Source organism: Coenobita brevimanus, chromosome 67, assembly GCF_032717465.1.
Source record: "Coenobita brevimanus isolate Jiangsu-jjx chromosome 67, ASM3271746v2, whole genome shotgun sequence".
In the NCBI taxonomy this organism is placed as follows: domain Eukaryota; kingdom Metazoa; phylum Arthropoda; class Malacostraca; order Decapoda; family Coenobitidae; genus Coenobita; species Coenobita brevimanus.
The window spans coordinates 33,823,639-33,845,116 of NC_137020.1; the positions used below are offsets into that span (position 1 = coordinate 33,823,639).

General features: G+C 43.3%; 1 protein-coding gene across 3 annotated transcripts in view; it reads left to right on the plus strand.

Annotated features, from left to right (window-relative positions):
* Positions 1-17,613, plus strand: part of LOC145405623 (uncharacterized) — a 73,602-nt gene extending 55,989 nt beyond the window's left edge. For all 3 annotated transcript variants that reach the window (XM_080276949.1, XM_080276950.1, XM_080276951.1), the window contains 7 exons: positions 5,999-6,134; positions 11,174-11,267; positions 11,963-12,730; positions 13,337-13,529; positions 14,969-15,427; positions 16,313-16,510; positions 17,339-17,613. In XM_080276949.1, the coding sequence (XP_080133075.1) occupies positions 5,999-6,134; positions 11,174-11,267; positions 11,963-12,730; positions 13,337-13,529; positions 14,969-15,427; positions 16,313-16,510; positions 17,339-17,478 (1,988 nt within the window). In that variant the 3' untranslated portion in view covers positions 17,479-17,613. The remainder of the gene's footprint in view (positions 1-5,998; positions 6,135-11,173; positions 11,268-11,962; positions 12,731-13,336; positions 13,530-14,968; positions 15,428-16,312; positions 16,511-17,338) is intronic.
* Positions 17,614-21,478: the final 3,865 nt, after the last annotated feature.

A 21,478-nucleotide genomic window follows, 5' to 3' on the forward strand; every position in this document is an offset into this window, starting at 1 on the left:
TTGAGTATTTTTTTTTTTTTTAATGCGAGGAAGAAGGAACCAAAGGCCATGAGCCCGCAATAACAGTTCCCTCCAAGAGAAAAACAAAATACAAGAGAGAGCCAAATTCAAGATCCGTTCATTTCGAGATGCCTGGAGACACTGCGTTTGAAAGACTGGAGATCCCTGAGCAAATCGTCTCCGTGCCGCCCTGTATTCCGCCACTAGACTGCCCTCTCTCCAACTCATACCACCTTCAGTCTTACACCTCTCCACCCCATCCATCCACCTCATCCACAGTCTCCCCTTATCAAACACAACATACCTACTAGGAACCAGACATATACCTTACTAACTCTACCACTTTGCTATAACTTCACAGAGTTTCTAACCTCACTATAACTTCACCTTATCATCCCTCAGTGATACGAGGGAAGACGGTGGGAAGTGAGAAGGTATAATATCGGAAATGGGGACAATCCTTATTTTACCGGAGTCGGGTGGGGGAAAAAGGTGGGGGGGGGGGAGGAGTGAAAAAAAAAAGGTGTGAAAGTGAGGTGTTGTGGGATGGGTGTTTTATCAGCCCGAGTCATTTGATAAGATAAGAGAGAGGGACGACGGAGGTGCTTCTGAGATAGCTGTGTGAGAGAGTGGGTGGGGGTACACCACTGTAGAAAGGGTTTGTCTTTTGTGTGTGTGTGTGTGTGTGTGTGTGTGTGTGTGTGTGTGTGTGTGGAGAGAGAGAGATGTATGTTTGTATGTATATATGTGTGCGGCGGAGCGCGTGTGTTTATCATCCATATTAGTATTGGGACAGCGCACAAAGTTATGTCCTAAATACGACCTTACATACACTGCATTTAATCACAAATTCACGTTGCATTCTTCCCAAGAGTGTCTCGTAAATGAGTTCAGAGGTTTGCCTAGTCACTCAAAAATATCAACTTAATCTGAATAACAAGCATACAAGTGAATTATAACACATTTTATGAAGAAACAGAGTGATAAGGAATACTGTATACACGAGTGAACCTTCCAGCTCTGCAATATTCGCCTCCAAGCCACTCCCTAGTACAGATAAGGTGTTTACAACGCTAATGTACTGTTCTGAGATGTAGAAACTGTGTACTCATGATAAGACTAATCTTTAAATGTTGTATAAAAGCAAACTTAGCGTACTCTATATTATGATCATGCCATGTCAGCGCTTCGAAAGTTTTAACCGTAGGTCTTTATGATGTAGCGTCATTCCTCTTCAGCGAAATTGTTTACCTTTCCTCCTGCTTCCGTCTGTCGCCATGTTTCGTTCCTGTTTCCAACACCTTCATTCCAGTGACGTGTTTATATTTTATTCTTGCTTTTTCCTTATGATTTTGTTCTGCTTATTGAAGACTTTTCTAACTAGAGGGCATAGAAATAGCCTTCATTAAGCGTTTTAGGACTTGGGTGCTCTTCTAAAAGTGATAAAATTGTTTGAAGATTATAAAAAATGAAATTATTAGAATGCGTCATGGTACTGAAGGGATTTAGTTTCACCCGTACCATCTGTCTCTTATCTTCCAATCCTCCTATTCTTTTTTCTCCCTATGTTGTTGGACACGTACAGAGTATAGGAAGCATCGCAACACCCCATTCATAGCGATTCATTCTCAGTTTTACACCCTAACACTCTTTTGTTTGTCCCTGATGTCGTTTGCATTATCGACACAGCTTGCATCAATAACATAGTAGATGATACTGAGGTGTAATGTGCAGAATAAATCGCTAAGGATGAGGTACTGCGGATCCCTAAAGCATGTGGGCCCCTACCGTGTGTCAGCGGGACTTTTGTGGTGTATTATATTTATGTGTAAGGGAGCCTGGGCACCACTGGGCTTTGATGGCGAGATAAGGTAGGGAGAGATACACACACACACACACACACACACACACACACACACACACACACACACACACACACACACACACACACACACACACACACACACACACACACACACACACACACACCTATTCCCGTGGGCAGGGATCAAGCAGGATGTGTCCAACATCACAGAAAAATGTAAGTTTTTTTTTTTTTTTTCGTTTATTCATACTGTGGGGTAGGGCGTACCCCTTATGAAAATAGTGGGGGTTAGACAGTAGCTACTCTTTAGCAAAATACTATAGTGGAGCTTGGCAGTACTGCCTATTATATAGTAGTGCTGGGCCGTACCCCCTTATGAACACAGTGAGGGTAGGCCGTACCCCTATTGAAGCAGTGCGAGGACACATTACCCCTTGGCACTCATTGGCCTAATTACAAGGAGGAGGAGGTGGCTGTGGAGCATATGCCCTCTTAGTTAGGTAATTCCTCCCTTCCCCACTGGCCTCCCACATTTGAAATATCTGATTTTTTAATGTGTGGACAAATTGTACCATTGTGCTCTAATTAGGGCTTGGCAACACCTTGTCCCCCCCCCCTCCATCCATCCATCGAGATCTGGCTACTGCACTTTCCCAGGCTCATCTCGACGTGCAGCTGGTGGCCTGTTCTCTGAAGCAGCCATTCACTGCAATCCACCATCTTTGTTTTGGGGATGGGGAGGAGTTGAGGATCCTTTGCATAACCGGGACAGCGGAGATCCTGCCCAGTTGTATCGATGCCACCACTTGAAGGCGTCCCTCTCTAGCACCATTTTACACAATGGAAATGATGAATGGTGGTGACATTGGCGGGAAGGTGTGTGGGCATTCTGTGCAGGCTTTGTGGCTAGTCATGTTTATGTGGGTGATATGCAAAGCGAGTCTTGTAAGCCCAATTACCGATTTTCGTGATAAGGAGACGGACAAATGGTTCTGGTGACGGTGAGAACAAATAAGGTGGAGGATGGGAGGTGGTGGCTGGGTCTCAGTAAGCTCAATTCCCAGCCGTGTTGACACTGGTGATCCGTACAACGAGTCTCATAAGTCTTGACATGCTTAACCCTTCAAACTGAGAATTTTTCTGAGTTGACGAAACATGTCTGGTATTGCGCAGGGAAATATATTAATAAAAACACGAATGAATTTCTGATGTTACCCCCCAAAATTAGCAGCCCCAACCCATAGCAGGACGCTGTATGAAACCTATAGTTGTATGGTTAAACATTAAACCGTTAAGTGGAATGCAAGCTCCCTATTTTTTACAACAATCTGTAAAGCAAATGGATAAGATGGAACATACTTAGTCCTCCTCTACAGTTCCTTCCCTTTCTTACCTCCTCCTCCTCCTCCTCCCGGAAAGAGGATGTGCATTGTCTCGCTCCCTGCGGGTGCTTTGGAGTTGGGAAAAAGTAAAGATAGGAGTTGAATGTATTAGAGAGAGAGAGAGAGGGAGGGAGGGAGAGGGAGAGAGAGAGGATACCGAGATTGTGTTTATGATGGTGTTCAGTGAGAGCTTAACCTATTGCGTTTTGAGAGAGAGAGAGAGAGAGAGAGAGAGAGAGAGAGAGAGAGAGAGAGAGAGAGAGAGATGGGGGGGTGGCATACAATCATGGTGACAGGTGGTGTGTTTTGCTGGCTGTAATGAAGGCGGAGAAACTAGAGTGTGACCTTGTAACCCAGGGGTCAGAGAGAGAGAGAGAGAGAGAGAGAGAGAGAGAGAGAGAGAGAGAGAGAGAGAAGGAATTCAGACTTGTCCCCTCCCTTCCCTTTCGTCATCCCCTCCCCCTTTCCTCTCATATCTCTGCCCTTTCCCATTAGTTTCCTTCTCCCCAGTCTTAGACGTCTTCCCTCCCCCCTGCTCAGCCCTCCTTTCCTCTCCCTTTCTCTTCCCTTCCCTTCCCATGTCGTACCTTCAACTCCTGTCTCAAACTTTCCCTCCTCTACTCTTCACTTCCGTCCAGTCCCCTCCCTTCCATTTTCCTTCTCCTCTCCTCCCCTCCCCTCCCTTCCCCTCTCATCTTCTTACCTTTCCCTTTTCCCTTCCACATTCATATCCCTATCAGTTCCCTTCTCCTCATCTCAAACTCCTCCAGTCCCCATCCTTCCCCCTCCCTCTCTTCACTGTCTCTCTTCCCCACTCCCTCCCGAATTTTTTCAGTTCCATTCTCCATATCTCAGACTCCTTCCCATCCTTCCCCGTATTTCATCTTGTGTCCTTTCCCCTTTCCCCTCCCTTCCCTTCGCCTTTCCGCCCATCCCCTTTCTCTTCCTCCTCCCCTTCTCCATATCTCAACCTCCACCCTTCCCTTCCCCCTCTCCCCCTCCGCTATCCCCCCAAGGTGTCATTTTAGTTGATTGCCCCACGACACTTTCTCCTGGCTACCTCAGAGATCCGCTTACCTAGGTTTTCAACAGATTTCGTTCAGTTTTTATTTAGGTTAGATTTAATACTGTTAGGCTAGGTTGAGTTGAGTTGGGTTGGAGGTAGGTAAGGGTTAGATTGGGTTGGTTTGGGTTAAGGTTAGATTGGGATAGATAAGGGTTAGATTGGGTTGGTTCGGGTTGGGTTAGGTTAGGTTAGGTCAGGATAGGTTAGAGTTTTTTAGTCAGGCTGTGTTCAGATAGATTAGATTAGGTTATATCGAAGTCGTATTTGTTAGGTATTAGTTTTGGTTTAAGAAAATTAGGTATAATTAGACTTGGTTAGATTTGCTAAGGTTATGTTTGGTTCAATTAAATTAGGTTAGACCACTTTCATTATTCTGCTGGCTGTTTTAAGGAGGTAGTTTATTGGAGTTATAAAAGTAGGATTGTGAAGACTGGGATGGTGTGGTAGATGTGAGATGAATATGTAAGAAGGAGATAGGGGTAAGCTGAGAGACAGATAGACGGATGGATAGATAGATTGGTGGATACATAGATGATTGGATAGATGAATGGATGGATTGGTGGATGGATGGGTGGAATATTGGATGAGTGGATATATGGATTGGTGGATGGATGATTGGACGAGTGGGTGGATAAATAGCTATATACAAAGCTAGACAGATAGACATATAAATGGATAGGGAGATATTGTAGAGAGAGCGGGAAGGCGAAATTGGTGGTGATGGGAGCAAAAATGGGTGGGTAGTAAAAGAGAAAATTGTAATTATGAGAGAGAGAGAGAGAGAGAGAGAGAGAGAGAGAGAGCAAAAATGGAAATGGGTGGGTGGTAAAAGAGAAAACGGTAATTGTGGTGTAATAGGTTCGTTGGCAATCCCGGGTCACGTCAGTCAGCTGATTGATGTAAACAAACCCTACAACGCTTTCAGGTCGTGGAGATTTCGGCCCTTTCTCTTTCGATTACCTCATTTCTCTCTCTCTCTCTCTCTCTCTCCATATATTTCTGTCTTCCATATCATCTCCTCGCTCTCATCCATTACCTCTCCTTTTCCCTCTTCTCATTTTCATTCCTCTTATTTTCCCATGGTTTTCCTCGTTTTTCCCGTCCTTTCTTCTCTTCTCCCTCTGTCTTGTCCTCATTATCCCTCCCTTTCTCTTTCTTCCTCTCCTTCCTCCTCTTTGCTACTATCGCACTCCGCTTTCCACCCTCTCGTCCCCGTTTTTTCTCTCCCTCCTCTTCCTTCTCGTTTCCCTCCTCTTCTCCCATTCCCATCCTTCTCCTTTTCCTCCTCATTTCCCAGTCGCATCCTTCTCTCCCCTCTTCTTTTCTCTTCCTCTCCTCTTGCTCCCATTCTCCCATTATCTCATTCTCCTCCTTCCCTTAGTCCTTCCGCTCAGTAGTAAAGTCTCCGAGCCAGTCAGTCACTTCCACCGATTTCGTCTTCATTTTCAGCAGTTTGTCTTCGGTGTTGTCATTCACTAAAATATTCGAGCTGCCTGGTTGAGAGAGAGAGAGAGAGAGAGAGAGAGAGAGAGAGAGAGAGAGAGAGAGAGACCCCATATATTGAGCAAGAAGCGATTGTGTGCAATTACCAACAACGCTTAGGCTGTGTGGTGTGTGTGTGTGTGTGTGTGTGTGTGTGTGTGTGTGTGTGTGTGTGATTTTACTATTCTTTTCCCATATTGTCTTTCCTTCTGATTTTACAAGTTTTGTTCTTTCTTGTTGCAGGCGGGAAGAAGGTGACATTCCTGGTAGGTGTTGATGGTGAGCCAGTTGTAGTGGTGTTGGGAGGCAGTGATGATGTGGACACCATACTGGAGGAGAGGGCAAGGAGACAGGCTGATCTTGAGGCTGACATTCTCAAGTAAGTACAGAATAATAGATAGACAGATAATTTGATAGGTAGGTAGGTACGTAGGTAGGTAGGTAGGTAGAGAGAGAGAGAGAGAGAGAGAGAGAGAGGAAGGGGGCTATGGTGTGGATGCTGCACTGGATGCAAGGCGGCCTGGAGACTGAAATTAATAAGTATAGTATGCCGAATTACTGGCCAGGAGAGGACCAAATAGAGTTAATTGGTAGATGGGCGCGTTAGGGGAGGGAGTCATGCAGTTTTTTAGTAGATGAGTAAACGTTGTTGGAAAGGGTGAGTCACTAGATGGATACGTGGGTAGGGATACGGAGGAGAAGGTCAGAGGGAGTAAGAAGAACGATGGATTAGTAGGAGAAGGTGAGAAAGGAGTATGAATCATATTTCTGTAGTGGGTGAAGCGTTTTTTTTTTTTTTTTTTTTTTAATCAGTAGAAAGATGAGTCGGTATGAGAAGAAAATAAGTGTAAGAGTAGGAGATGAGTCAGTACAACAGTAGGAAGATAAGTTAGTAAAAGTAGAAAGCTAAGTCAGGGAAAAAGGAGAAATATGGGTCAGTAAGAATAGAAAGATGTCAGTAGAAGAGGAGAAAGGTCTGTAAGAATAGAAAGAGAGCTCACTAAAAGGGTACATAGTTGAGTCCATAAATAGGAAGAAAGATGAGTCAGTACAAGATTAAATCAATAATGGGGAGCAATAAAAATGCTGAGGAAGTATCGATTAAAGTTTGAGGGTGAGTGAGTTAATGTGAGTGTCTGTGAGTTTAAGTGTGAGTATGGGTGAGTGAGTAAGTGTGAAGATGATTAAGTTAAGGTGATTGTTAGTTTTGTGTGTGTGTGTGTGTGTGTGTGTGTGTGTGTGTGTGTGTGTGTGAGAGAGAGAGAGAGAGAGAGAGAGAGAGAGAGAGAACCGCGAAATCCTAACTATGTGGAAATGATGATAAGGGAAGCGGGTGGTGATATGTGGGTGGATGGAGGGCAGGTCAGAATGAGAGGGCATGGGTAGATGGAATGTAGGTAAGTTAGTGAGTAGAAGGGTGAGGTGGATGGGTAGGTGGATTAGGATAAATGGGTGGGTGGGATGGGTGGGTGTGGTATGGGCGGTGGCTATAAAGGAGGCCGGTCTGGTAGCTTCAGTGTTACTGATGTGGACAACTTATGGTAATGTGGTAGTTGTGGTTGTGGTAGTGGTGGTGGTGATGGTAGGTGGTAGCAGGTGGATGGTGGTGGTAGGCTGACGGTGGTAGCTGAGTAAAACCAATAAGTTGTAGTTATGCAAAGTGGTTTCTATGTGAGAATAGTGGTAAGTTTTCAGACACTGGTAGCTTCAGATGATGGTCGTTTTGAATAGTGGTAGCTTTGGGATTGTGGTGGATTTGAGATTGTGGCAGATTTCGTGATAATCAGATACTGAAGTGTACTGTGCAGCATAAATCGGTAAGGAAGAGGTGTTTGTAAATATCAGTCCTTTAAATACGGGGAGGTGGCAATGGCTATTCTCCTTGAGTGGTCCTTCAAGTGGCAATACCCAGGTGCTGTGTTTTGAAAGAGGGAGAGAGAGAGTTATAGGTGTGGTTGCTTGCTGTTTACACGAAGTTGTATTGGTGTGTGTGTGTGTGTGTGTGTGTGTGTGTGTGTGTGTGTGTGTGTGTGTGTCACTATGATACACAGTAGGAGTGGCGCAACATCCATGACCATATGAGGATACGCACACAACCCGACCCATCCGTCTCACACACACACACACACACACACACACACACACACACACACACACACACACACACACACACACATATCACTTGTACACAGAACGGGCCAAACTTTGAGTGTGACATCAGTAGACTTTCAGAGACCACATCAACTCTTAGTGAAGGTCTGGATGGCCGATATGAAGCTAGGTTAGGTTACTTTAGGCTGGGAATGGTTGGATTAGGTCATTATACGTTGGGTTGGGTTCAGCTCCATTAGTTATTGACGGATTAGGTTAGATTGGGTTGGAACACGTCTGTTTAGATATGTTTAGGTTGGGTTGTATTAGGTTAGGTTTGGCTGGGCTGGGTTGGGTTGGATTAGGTAATTTTAAGGCTTGGTATGGTTAGGTTAAGTGAGACTGGGTGAGATTAGGTTGGTTTAGATATGGATAGGATGCGTTAGGGTAGGTTAGGTTAGGTTAGGTGGCTCGGTTAGGTTGGAATAAGTAAGGCTAGATATGGGGAGGGTAGGTGAAATTATGTGAGGTTAAGCTTAACTAGATTGGGTTAGATGACGTTAATATTTTGGTTGGATTAGGTCATTCTAGGTTAGATGGGGTTTAGTAAACCAGTTATGATAAGTTAGGTGAGACTGGATCAAATGAAATTGGTTTAGATATGATTAGGTTGGATATGATTGAGATGGTTTAGGAGAAGCTGAATTGGGTTAGGTAAGGGTAGGTTCTGTGAGTTTAGTTCAGATTAGACCTAGTTAAGAGGGATTCCAGGAGGACCGCGCACCGTAGCATTGAGGACACACACACACACACACACACACACACACACACACACACACACACACACACACACACACACACACACACACACACACACACACACACGCACGCACGCACGCACGCGTCTTTCCCATCTGTTTTTCCTCTTCCTTTCTTTTTCTTTCCTCCTTTCTCTTTTTTCTGTTTCTGATTTCTGTGCATCTTCCCTCCTTGTCCTCCTTCCTTGTTCTTCCTCTAATTCCTACAATTTCTCTTCCTTCCCTTTCCCTTTCTTCTGCTCCTTCACATCCTCCACGCCTTCCTCAATCCTTCCTTTCTCTTCCCTCTTTCTTTCCTTTCCTTCTCCCTCCTCCTCCTCCTCCTCCTCCTCCTCCTCCTCCCCTGTTGACTGGATAAGTACTTCTCAGTATTAAATTCTACCCACACTTTCCTTGCAACATCACCCCTTCCCACGTCTCCTCCCCCTCTCTCTGTTTTTCTCATCCCATTTTTCTCTCCTCCATTTTTCCTGCCTTTCTTCTCACCTCCTCTTCCAGCCACTCTACTCTTCCTTTCTCCATCATGTCACGTCTCTTCCTCCCTTTTCCTCTGCCCCGTCCCGAACTGTCTGAGTGTATTTTCCTTCGTCTGTCTGTCTGTCTGTCTGTATGTCTGTTTCTCTCTCTCTCTCTCTCTCTCTCTCTCTCGCAAGGCCGCACCTGGGTTTTACCACATCAAGGATCATTGAAGAGAAACAATTGAATAGTGAGAGTGCGTGTTTGTGTGAGTGAGTGTGAGGTGAGTAGTGAATAAGTGATGAGTAAATAGTGTTAAAAAATGATAATTCATGAGTAAAGAATACCGTACTTTGTGATGATGTTGATGTTGATGATGATGATGATACAAATGATCTAGTGATGAACAAGAGAGAGAGAGAGAGAGAGAGAGAGAGAGATGTAGTGGGGAGTGGTGACAAGTTTACATATTTTAAAAACCAGTTGCTTTGTCCGATGGAGTTGTGTGTGTGTGTGTGTGTGTGTGTGTGTGTGTGAGAGAGAGAGAGAGAGAGAGAGAATATTAAGCATTTTGTACGTGTTAGGTTATAATGTTTTGTTAGGCCTATATGTGGTTGAATGATTGAACTCGTCTTAGATTAGGTTAAATTAGGTTGTTTCGTTAGCTTCTGTGTTTCGAGAGAGTGTAAATAAACTTTTGAGCCCGCCTGTGCCTCTGCTTGTGTATACGACTTTCCTTCCTTGTCTTCGTCAGCTTCCTTGTCTTGTGTTTAGAGGAGTGTGTGTCTGCATCCTCACACTCACAGTGTACACAGTGACGTACACATTTTGGTCCACACACACATACATACACAGATAAATACACACACATAAATACATAGAGAGAGAGAGAGAGTGAGAGAGAGCACTGGAGTCCATCACACCTTGACCATTGCCTCTCACTCTCTCTCACACACACACACACACACACACACACACACACACACACACACACACACACACACACACACACACACACACACACACACACACACACACACACACACAGCATCAGCATTATCCCTCTCCTTAAACCAGTTACCCTCAGACAGCTGATCTTGGGCGCGTACCTGGGCGAGGAACGCGGCGGAAAGGGCGGGACAGCTGGGCGTTGGATTCACAAACTGACAACCGCTTCAGTACGAGGATTGATGTTAAAGCCTTATTCTTTCTATTTAAAGGCGATTTTATTCAACGTGAAAGGAAGCTCTAGTAGTGGAGAGGTTAATGAAGGCTATATCAAACCCTTGAATTTTTAAAGTTCACCTCAGAGTTTATTAAAATCACCTGAAGGGAAGGAATTTATGAGTAAATGTAGCATCGTCTCCCTTGAGTAACTCAATTTGTATATGCGAGAACAAGAGTAGAAGCCTGCTGCTTCTTCCCATAAAAGATCTAAGGATAAATAAGTCTCAGTAAAAGTGAATCCTTAAAAGAAATTGGTCTTTATTCGCATTTTTCACTGTTATCTTCACTCCACATTTTAGCGGTGTTTGAGAGTTGTTTAAAGCAAGATAAAAATTTAGAGAAGCGACCTTATACACGACTAAAGCTAAAGAAAACTTACGAATGCCACCACCTTGCACAGAAGGGCGTTGACGGGTTTAGTTAAGCGGGCATGAGCCACATGCAAATTAATCTCCCCATGTTTGTGCTGGCGAGGTTATATGTGTTGCTGGGGGTTAATGGACGAATATGACATAATTTGATTACCAGAGTACTGAGTATAGATGGTTGGTTTATCAATATTATGAATGTAACGTACCCCTTGGGTCAGTGCAGTGCTATTTTCATTGAATAATTTGTTGATAGACGGATAGATAGATGGATGGAGAAGTAGGTGGAAATATAGTTTATCAAGAACTGCATTGCTCTGAAATTTGTAAGTTGTTGCAAGACAGTAATATGTGCAGACAGATATGTGCGACAGAGGAACTTGAGAAAGAGAAGAGAAAAGAAGAGAAGCAAAGAGAAAAGAAGAAATGAGAAACCACATTTAATTCATATATTACAGGAAGGCAGCAGAGGAGGAGCTGGACAAACTGGTACGTCTGAGTAGATCTACAGTAGAAGCCATGGAGGAGGAGGCTACTAGGAACACTAACAAGGTATGCTATGTTCAGTACTATAGTTCATTCATCTTGACCTATTTCGTCCATTTACAACTTACATTCAATAACTCAGTGACGTAATTTGACAGTTAACTGGGTGTGAGCATAAACAACCAAATGAGAGGACATACTAGCAGAACTCACAGTAGATATCCACCCTGGCTTGACATGAACCTTGGACTTGGGCCACATGTACAGTAAGATGAGTATGCTGACCACTGAGCCATGTTTGTACCACAGACTGCTATATCCAGACAAGTTGTTGTTGTTTTTGTTGTTGTTGAAGATGATGATGATGGTGATGGTAGTAGTGGTAACGTTTCGTTTTTGTTTCGTTTTCGTTTCATTTTTAAAGGCTCCAACATGCTTGCATGTGTCGGCCTTGGTCACCTAATGGCGGCTCTCCACGCTGCACGATCCATTGCAGCCTCCCTGTTCAGTACCTTAACCCTGAAGTCACACTTCATGACCTTGTCCCATGTCTTTCTCGGTCTACCCCTCATAACCCCACCCCCAATATTAACACTTCTCACCTTCCTCACCCAATTATCATCCCCCATGATGATAATGATGATAACAATGGTAAGAGATGATAATGATGACAATAATGATTATGTTGATGATGATGATGACAGTAAGGATGGTGGTGATGATGAACATTGCATGTACTTAATCATTCTTTTTTCCTGCAGGAGCGTGACCCAGCAAGAGAGGCAGTAGTAAGATCACTACAAGAAGCAACAGTGGAGATGGAGGGACAGATACAGGCCCTAGAAGAGGCAGAGTCACGGCAAAGGAGGCAGGGAGATGAACTTTCAACCTCCCTCACACCTTCAGGCGAACCTTCACAACTTACTCGAACCTCCTCTGGCTCCTCCTCCAACTCCTCCTCCTCCTCAGGGATAGGCAGCCTCAAGTCACCCTTATCCTCACCCTCATCCTCACTCTCCTCCTTATCCTCAAACTCCTCATCCTCTTCCTCACAACCACCCTCTCCCCCAGCCTTCAGTATCTCATCCTATGGCAGCAGCTACACCTTGACAACTAAGAAATTGAGCGGACTCTCTATATGGAAGGTTCAGGGTGCAAAGCCGAGCCAGTCAACACAAATTAAGCCACCAGTTTTATCCACTAAGCCAACAGTTACACAGTCCACCAAGCCACATCTGCCTCCTCTCTCTTCCACCCCTGCCTCCTCTTCCACCTCTACTTCTTCCTCTTCCACTTCTTCTACATCTTGTCCTCAGCCAGTAGTCTCAAGCAAATCTTCCTCCCTCTCACAACCTTCCCCTCCCTCATCTGTCTCCTCCACCACCTCCACCATATTCTCCTCCCTCACCCCGTCTCCTCCTCCCTCCCTCTCCCCCTCCTCCCCTCGTTCCCCCTCCCCTCTTACCATTGTGGAGAAGGATGAGGAAGTTACTCGCCGATCACCACCTCCATCACCTCACTCCTCTGTGGTGAGTAACTGATGGTGAACAATAAATACAGTCTGTTTTTCATTATTTTAGCATGGTAGAAATATGAAATTTTCTTCCTTTTGCAGCTCTTAGTCATGTGGAGGGATGGCAGTTTTATACATACTTAAACACAATATAGGTTAGGTTAGGTTAGGTTAGATAAGGTTGGTGTTGGTTAGGTCATCAGTCTAGTCAGGTCAGGTCAAGTTTAAAGTGAGGCCTGTAGAGCATTTTTACACTTCAGAGCTTAAACTGTGTTTAAGGTTGCCTGTGCATATATTTGTCTTTGCTCACATAGTTATCAAACACCCCCAATTCTCCGTTCTACTCCCACCTACCCCACTCCCTCCCCACGCTTTCCTCTCTACTTCCATTTGCCCCACTCCCTCACCACACTTCCCATTCACTCCCTCTCCACTCAATTCCCTCTTCATTTTCAGGTACAGGTAGTGATGCAAATCAGTCAGTTGGAGCAGTTTCTCAAGACACCCACCAAACCACTCCCTTCTCTTTCCTGCTCATTCCCCACTCACATCCTTTCCACTCACTCTTTTCTGATCTCACACTCCCCTTTCTACTCCCACTCACTCCCTGCTCCATTTCCAGGTTGGGGTAGCAGCACAGATCCGTCGGTTTGAGCAACTATGTGAGGGATCTTTGGAAGCCCTTAAGACGGCCACACTGGAGCGAGCACGGAGAAGGAGGCAACGGGAGATACTGGAGCAGCTAAGGTCCCAAGTAGAGGCTGCTCGATCCCTCACACCATCTGAGGGTGACCACAAAGCTTGGCAGGAGCAAGGTTGGATGCTTTTTCTCTTCTCTTTTCTCATTTTCTTTTTCATTGCAAGAGGGAGGAATCAGTACTTTAGCTTAACATTTCAGTAGAAGTGCATCTAAAAAGAAATCTATCCATCCATCATCCAGCCCATTACTGTACTGTATTGCCATATCTGAGGGTAACCACAAGTGTTGGCAGGAATTGGGTTGAACACCATTTCTTTTCCCTTAGTGATTGTATAAGCAAGTGGACACTTGGTGTCCTGGTGGGTGTGGTAGGTGGGGGTGCTCACCATCCACTCACTTGATGTAGTGCTGCTCTCGGGTGTCTGCCCTTTCCTCTCCTCCATCCTTCTTTCCATCCAACCTCTTCTGTCTTTCTTTCCTTCATTCTTTACTCTTTCTTCTGCCTGCGAGTGACTTTACACTCCCTCTAGTGTCTTTCTTTCCTTCATTCTTTCCTCTTCCTTCTGCATGTCGGTGACTCTACACAGAGTGTCAAGCCAAATGGTTTCCTGTACACCAGGAAACCATTTACTATGCTGGGTGGTAACCATATAACCAAATTTTGGCTTCTGGTGGTTTAGTGGGTAATAAAGGTGCTCCAATCGGATTGAGCTGGTGAAGGTTTATATCCAAGGGATGGTTGGGGTTTATTGCTCACGTAATCCCACTCAGGGATGAATGAGGCTGGTCACTCTCATCTTAAATGCTAGGACCAACTTTCCAAGCCCCGGGCTCCTACGCTCCTCTTGTGGCAACGTAGGATTAGATGATGGATGGATGGATGTTTATTTCTGAAAGGTGGCACTTTCTACCCTCTTTTATTCCTCACATTTTCTTTTTAAATCTTGGCTGGAGCAAGTTTCAACACTATTTCTTTTTTCTCTCTCCCTGATTTTCTCTTTAAATCCCTCAATCTTATGATGTATTTATTATATTATTTTTGCTACTTCTAGATAATTCATTTAACTTCAAGGAAGCCTCTTGTCTGTAAGAGATAATAAATACTGTAATCACCACTCAAATTCATCAACTTCATTAGGTCCCCAAAGCTAAATAAGTAAATGGGTGGCATTTATAATGAGATATAATACACTTCATTTGGATTCAAAGGGTTAAGGCTTGGAAGGAGCAATGTTAGGCACTTTTTCCTCATTCTTTTTTTTTTTTTCTTCTTCTTTTTCTTCTTCTTCTTCACTGCAGGAAGAAAGGGCCTATACAGTATATACATGTACAGAATGATGTACTGTATATTTTAATTTTATTTTTTCATATGGAAATCAAGGAATGAGAAAGCATTAAAGGCAGAGAATAAGCATGCTGTTGATAGTCCTCCCTTTTTTGTGTTTTCCCTCTTTTTGTATTATAAATGATGATGATGATTTGATGGACAACTGCATATAACTTCTGCATGCCACTCTTTCTATTTCATCAATAATTACTTGTCCCTCCACACAGAGAGGAAAGCAAAGGAGGCTGAGAAGCGGATCCGAGAGATAGCTAGGCGGGCGCGAGAGGAGCACCGTCGGGCAGCCCACTCAAACCCGCCCAGCTCCCAGCCTTCTTTCCATACCACCCCACCCATCAGCTCTGTTGTGCCCGCTTTCCAGAATAATTCCCACTCATCACAAATCCAAACACCTTCCTCACATAGTGCTGCCCCTACCCTCACTCACAACGCCAACCAAAATGGATTCATTCACAACCCCACAGTCACCAATGGTGACATCAATGGCAATATCAAATCTGCAGCAGAGGACCTCAGTAACAACAATCGCAGTGGGTGTGTGCGTCAGCGTGTACGTCCCCCCAAGCCCCCTTCACGTGCAGCCATTGTTACATGGTTTAGAGAGGAGGAGCTGCTGCGGGGAGCTGGACTTGACCCCACACGCTCACATATCGCACCCTGGTTCCATGGTATGTTTTAGGGAAAGAGAGAGAGAGAGTAGGTATAGTCAGAAACAAAAGTTAGATCAGTATTTTACTGCATCTGCTTCATACTTAACCCATACTGCACTAGCAGTGTAGATATACATATACTGTACTTGCATGATGTGTCCCCCTCTAAAATGTCAGTGACATAGATCTATGTCTTACTATTTGTTTCATTTTTGAAGGCTCCAACATGCTTGCATTCATTGGCCTTGATCACCTAATGGTGGCTGTCCATGCTGCTCAATCTCTGGCAGCCTCCCTGTTCAGTCCCTTAACCCTAAGGTCACACTTAATGACCTCGTCCCAGGTCTTTTTGGGCTACCCCTCGCAACCCCATTCCTACAGCACTGAGAAGCCATTGCAAGTAACCAGAATAAAATGGAAGGTAATAACATATCTCGCTAACTTCAGACATTTTCCGCTATGCATACAACATTGATTTAGGAGTGCAAGAGGCAAGTGACAGTCTTCACAGGCTAACAGCCGCACTTTTCTCTTGGTAACCTTGAAGATTTCAGAGGTTGAGTGGCACCAATCTGACTCCATTCAGCCAGCTTTTTGGCTTTGGTGATTACTTTTATTAGTGCCAGGGATCTTATATTGATGTATTAAGCCTATTTAGCCAAAAAAAAAAAAAAAAAAAAAAAAAATCCAAAACCAGCCAGTTTAGAGGGGTATAAATTTTTTTTTTTGCCCAGTGCGGTATGGGTTAAGTAATGGTTGTCACTTTCCTCCTTGATACATCATGTCAAAAGGAATCATTTATAGGAAGACAAACATAACTAGCCCCTCTTAGTTTAAGAATATTAATAACTGAGAAAAGTATGAAGTGAGATATGAAGTAATTGGTAAATTTCTTTCCTGCAGGTATAATCAGTCGCACAGAGGCTGAAGAGGTTCTGAGTGGTGCTGGTATTGGCTGCTTCCTTGTACGAGTCAGTGAACGCATCTGGGGTTATGCCATATCCTACAGAGGGCCAGACCGCTGCCGACACTACCTTATTGATGTGTCAGGTGGCCGATATACATTCTTTGGGTCACACCAGGCTGCTCATTCTTCCCTCAGTAAGTCATAAGGCCAGTTTTAGTGGTTGGGTCAACTCTGTTATTCTATTCTAGTTAATACCCCACTTTCTGGGATTAAGACACTTGGCTGTGCTGTACAGGTAGACTGATATACTGAATAGAAATTTCATAAAAATTATTATTACCTCATTGATGTGTCTGTTAGTCAGTATACATTCTTCTGTTCATGTGCTCACTCATCTCTCAGTATGTGATGCATATCTGTATTGTACTTCTTGCAGCTGAAATGTGTAGCACAGAAATTCAGAATTTTATTTCCTCATTGTTAAGGTACCTATATTTATTCCCAGCTACTCTTTTAATCATTTCATTTTAATGCATCATTAAGTCATTGTTGTGTGGCAGTGAAATTCAGTCACTGAGAGAAGTGGATATATGCAACCTGGGATGCACGGAAATGAGAATGTTGAGAAGGATGAGCTGAGTAACACTGAATGACAGAGAATAGTGTGCTGTGGGGGATTTCGCATAGGGAATACTAGAGAAGTGGTTTTGACCAGTAGGTTGAGATGGTGTAGACATACTGTTAGGAGAGAGGAGGGGCATTGACTGAGGAGGGCCGCAGGTATGAATCTGGGGAGATGAATGTCCACAGGTAGACCAAAGAATATGTGAAATGAAGTCCTGCATGGAGATCCCCAGGATAGAGGATTGAACGGGAAAAATGGCACAAGATCACAATACATAGAGAATTGCTCAATGGTCTTTGAACTTTGTTGCCTCATAGAAAAGGGGCTAATATCTACAAATATATGACTGCCTTTGATAGGTAATATAGTGGTTGTTTGAGCAACTCATTCTTTTCAGGTGACCTGGTCCAGTACCACCAGCATGAGGTGATCACGGTGACGGGTGGAGAGCTGCTGACCCGGCCCTGTGGTCAGCCCAACCCTCTGTCGCTCGACTATGCAGAGCTGTTCGCTGGCACACCCTACCTACCCTCTTAGCATGTCCTGTTGCACCCTTTATATTATTGTGTACCTTGCTTTACCTCTTAATTTGTACATTGTATAGCACCTAGACTCACACAAGTACGCCCATCACCAGTACACCTCGTGTCATTTTTAGTCAGTTCAACCAAATTTTCTACTCACACTTAACCCCCTTACTCCAAAAGTTTCTCCAGTGGCAGAAGTGGTATTTTGTCTTTGGCCTTTGGATCATATGCTCTTTAGAAGCCATGAAAAATGGCTTGAATGTATATAGTAGAGCTGCTAGCCAATTTACACTCAAGCACACATGAATTCCCTCCCATTTATTATTGTAGTCAGTTTGTTTTCACTTGACAGAATTAAGCCACTCCTGCAACTTGAATTCCAAGTTGTGGTAACATTAAATTCATGAACCTTAGCTGTGAGTTAGGAGTGAGTCTCCATGGTTACTAGTCAAAACCATCTTCCAGTCTGCACACATTTGGCCATTGAATGAACTGAAAAGTGTCCGGAAAAAACAAATGGGCTATAGTCCATTCTTTCTTATATTTTAGCCCAGTTTGCCTGATGTAGCCTATCTTGCCTCATCTCATACCCACTGTTACAACTCCATAGTCAGCTTTACACATTGGCATGCTTGTTTATTGTATCTTGCACCCTGCCTGTCCATCTCACCCTACCCAAACCCCTTCCACCCTACCCACATCCCTCAGCACTTTAATTTCCCTTTAGTAGTCAATATTCACCCACGTTGTTCAGTTTCTCAGTTTTCTCCTTTCTGTTGTGTGTGTTTTAGAGAGTATTGTATTGTGCTGTTAGTCAGTTGTATTTTTCCCAGTTTAAAGACTTATTAGGCGCCCATTGTTCCAATGGTTAGAATGACCCAGATGGAGGGAGTGATGGCCTTGCATACTTTCGATCCCCAAGAGGTGACCTGAGGTTTTTCAATCACATAATGCCATCAAGGGAAGTAGACTGGTCATCTACTCCTGAATGTATTATTTTATGTAGTGTAGCCTTGGTCCCCTACACTTTGAAGTGGGTAATATACGTTTGTATTATTAAATTGGATTTCAAAGAGTTTTTAGCCATGCATTTAGTCCTTTCAGTATTAAATCTAATGTCAGTCCATAAATTTAATCAGATAGAAAACAGAGATATTCAGCTGTATATAAGTCTTTGCTAAGAATAAAAGAGTTCTGATATGTGGAACCAGAGGGTAGAGTATGTAAGAATATGTAAAATTTTATGTATGTAAAAGATTTTATGTGTCATGGGTCTTGCTTCTTGTGGTCTTTTGAGGATTTCAGGTAGCTCCTCCTTCGTCATTAGTTTTACATATTACATTTTTATATTATCTTGCATGTAAAAACCATCATTTGAGTATCAATAGAGTCTGGATAAATTAAATACCCAATATTATACTTTAACATATTGTCTTGTAATTGTCACCATCATAATCGTGCCTCTTTTTCCCACTCTTAGGCAGAGTGAGTATCCAGAAAGAGGGGAAAAGGGAAAGTAAAAAAAAATAGTGAGAGAACTGATCAGTAACATGCCCCATTTCTTGGGGCATGTTACTGATGAAATACAGTGAAAAACAGTGAAAAAGAAGAAGTGTTATGGAGCATCCTAAGTTGAGACTGATGCCCCAAAATATTGTCTGTATATGAAATAGTATTATATTCTGTACAGTAAGTAGTTTGTAAATAAAACAGAAATTACCTGTATTCCATTATTGTAACTAGTGTCTTACAAATAAAGAAACTTGTAACCACATCATTTCAAGCTCTTCTTCAAGGTCTTATGTGTGTGAAGTAAATGCCACTTTCAGAGTTTTTTACCTTTTGTTACTATAGCCTGTAAATAAACTGAAGAGAATGAGTTGAGTTTTTTGATTGTAGGAGAAAAATAAACCATGTATGCTTTCCCATGCAGGGACTTATTAACCTCTGGTGTTGGAGAGGGATTCCTTCACATGATGACACTGATATAACTGGGTGGCTCTGCTGCCCAACTAAACAAATGTCCCTCACCTCCCTCCCCATCCCCCCATTTAAGGATGGTAAGGAGAAGGGCAACTTTAGCCTTTAGTCCACTGGGTTCATGTTCAAATGAGGAAAAAAACACAGCGCTTATTGTTGTTCTGGCTTATAAGAATGAGGTTGATGATTTGCATTATCAGGGAATGGATCCGCTTTGTCATATTGGTGCCACCAGAGGAAGGCATCCTTCTCCAGCACCCCCCCTTTCCCATAAGTTGAAGAAACTGACTGGCAGTAGCAAGAATGAAATAAAAATGATGTTGCCAAACTGAAGAGGTTGAGGTGATATTTTCACTCGTAAAGGCAAGGAGTGATTATACTGTAGTTGACTTGTGCAGAGGGAGGCCGAGGATGAGATGCAGGGATGGAGTGGAGAGGTATATGAGTGAGGGGGTGTGTGGGCTGGGGGTAGGGTAGTGAAATGGCAGAGGACAGGGTGACATGAAGGTGATTTGTTTGTGACCACCTCTTTCAGGATTAAGGTGTCTGGAATTAGATAGATGGATAGATAGACTTGTTTTTGTATCAGGGAACCAGGCCATACACACAGCTTGAATTCCAAGTCCTGGTTGCATATTATTTGATAAGCCATAGTTGTGAGGCAGGAATGAGTCTCCTTGGATGACAGTCAAATCTTCCCTCTAGTCTAACAACACTTGGGAATCAGCTGGGCTGCAAGGTGGTTAAAGGCCTTTTTCATTTTCAAGCAAATGCATTAAAGTATGATTAAAGGAAGAAAAAAATATGACTGATGAGGATGAAATACTTGGAAAAAAAAATTAAAAAGTGGAAGGGAAGGAAAGAAAATGAAAACCTTGTTTTAAGTGCAGAAGGAACAATTTAATAATACAAAGAAGGGTGAATAATGGACATAAGCCAGGCAGCAGGGTGGAGTAAAGTAAAGGAAAAAATGATGGATGAGAGACAAGAAAGAAAAGGAATAGCTGTCTAAATATAAGCTCATTTTTTTCATTCAGAAAGGTAAGCCAGGCTATATTCATTAACTTTCTTGAACCTAAGTTGTGTTTAAATAATTTGCACCTACTTATCATAACTCACACAGCTACCCAACATTATGCAGTCATATCAGAATTATACCACGAAAAATACAGGAAACAAAGTGAATCATCATATCTAACTGCCATGGGGACTTGTTTAATGCAAAAATTTGTTAAAATCCTTTATGAAGAATACCATCCTTGACCAGAAACACCTACCAGGGATGTCTCTTATCCTTTCATTGGACTATGCTGCTTCCTCTTAATTTTATTTTTCTCACGATGTAACTCGAAAACCATTCGTAAGCAGTGCTCACTGTAAGAAGATTTAATACTGTATTTACGTCAAGGATCTTTCACTTCTTCCTTACCCTTTATCATTCTTTTTCTGTGCCTGCCCTCCTCTCTTCCTATTTCTCCCATCTTTTCTGTCAATACTTACTGCTTTTCTTTCCATTACAGGTGGCTTTACATTGAGTGACAAGCCAAATGGTTTCCTGTAAGCCAAGAAACCATTTACAACGCTGAGTGGTAACCATATAACCAAACCATACGTGCTTCCTACGTGTCAAGTGGGTTGGTGGAGGGTTAGTGCCCCTCCCTGTAAAACAAATAACTCCGAGTCAAGTGGCCACCCCGTACGGGATTATGGCGTCTGGCGATAGATAGATAGATAGATAGATAGATCTTTCACTAAAGAAAGATAATATATATGCCGTTTCACTTGTCCTCATTGACTAGTCACACTCGTTGTGCAATTATACCTTAACAGATTGAGAATATATGGAGTAGATGGGAAGTTGTTGAATGTTGTGAAGAATATGTATGAGGGTGTTAAGACTGCAGTGCATGTTGATAGTGAACTGAGTGAGTTTTTCTGTTTGAAGGTTGGGTTGAAACAGGGATGTGTCGTGTCTCCATGGTTGTTCAATCTGTATATGGACGGGGTTATAAAAGAGTTGCAAGGAGGGG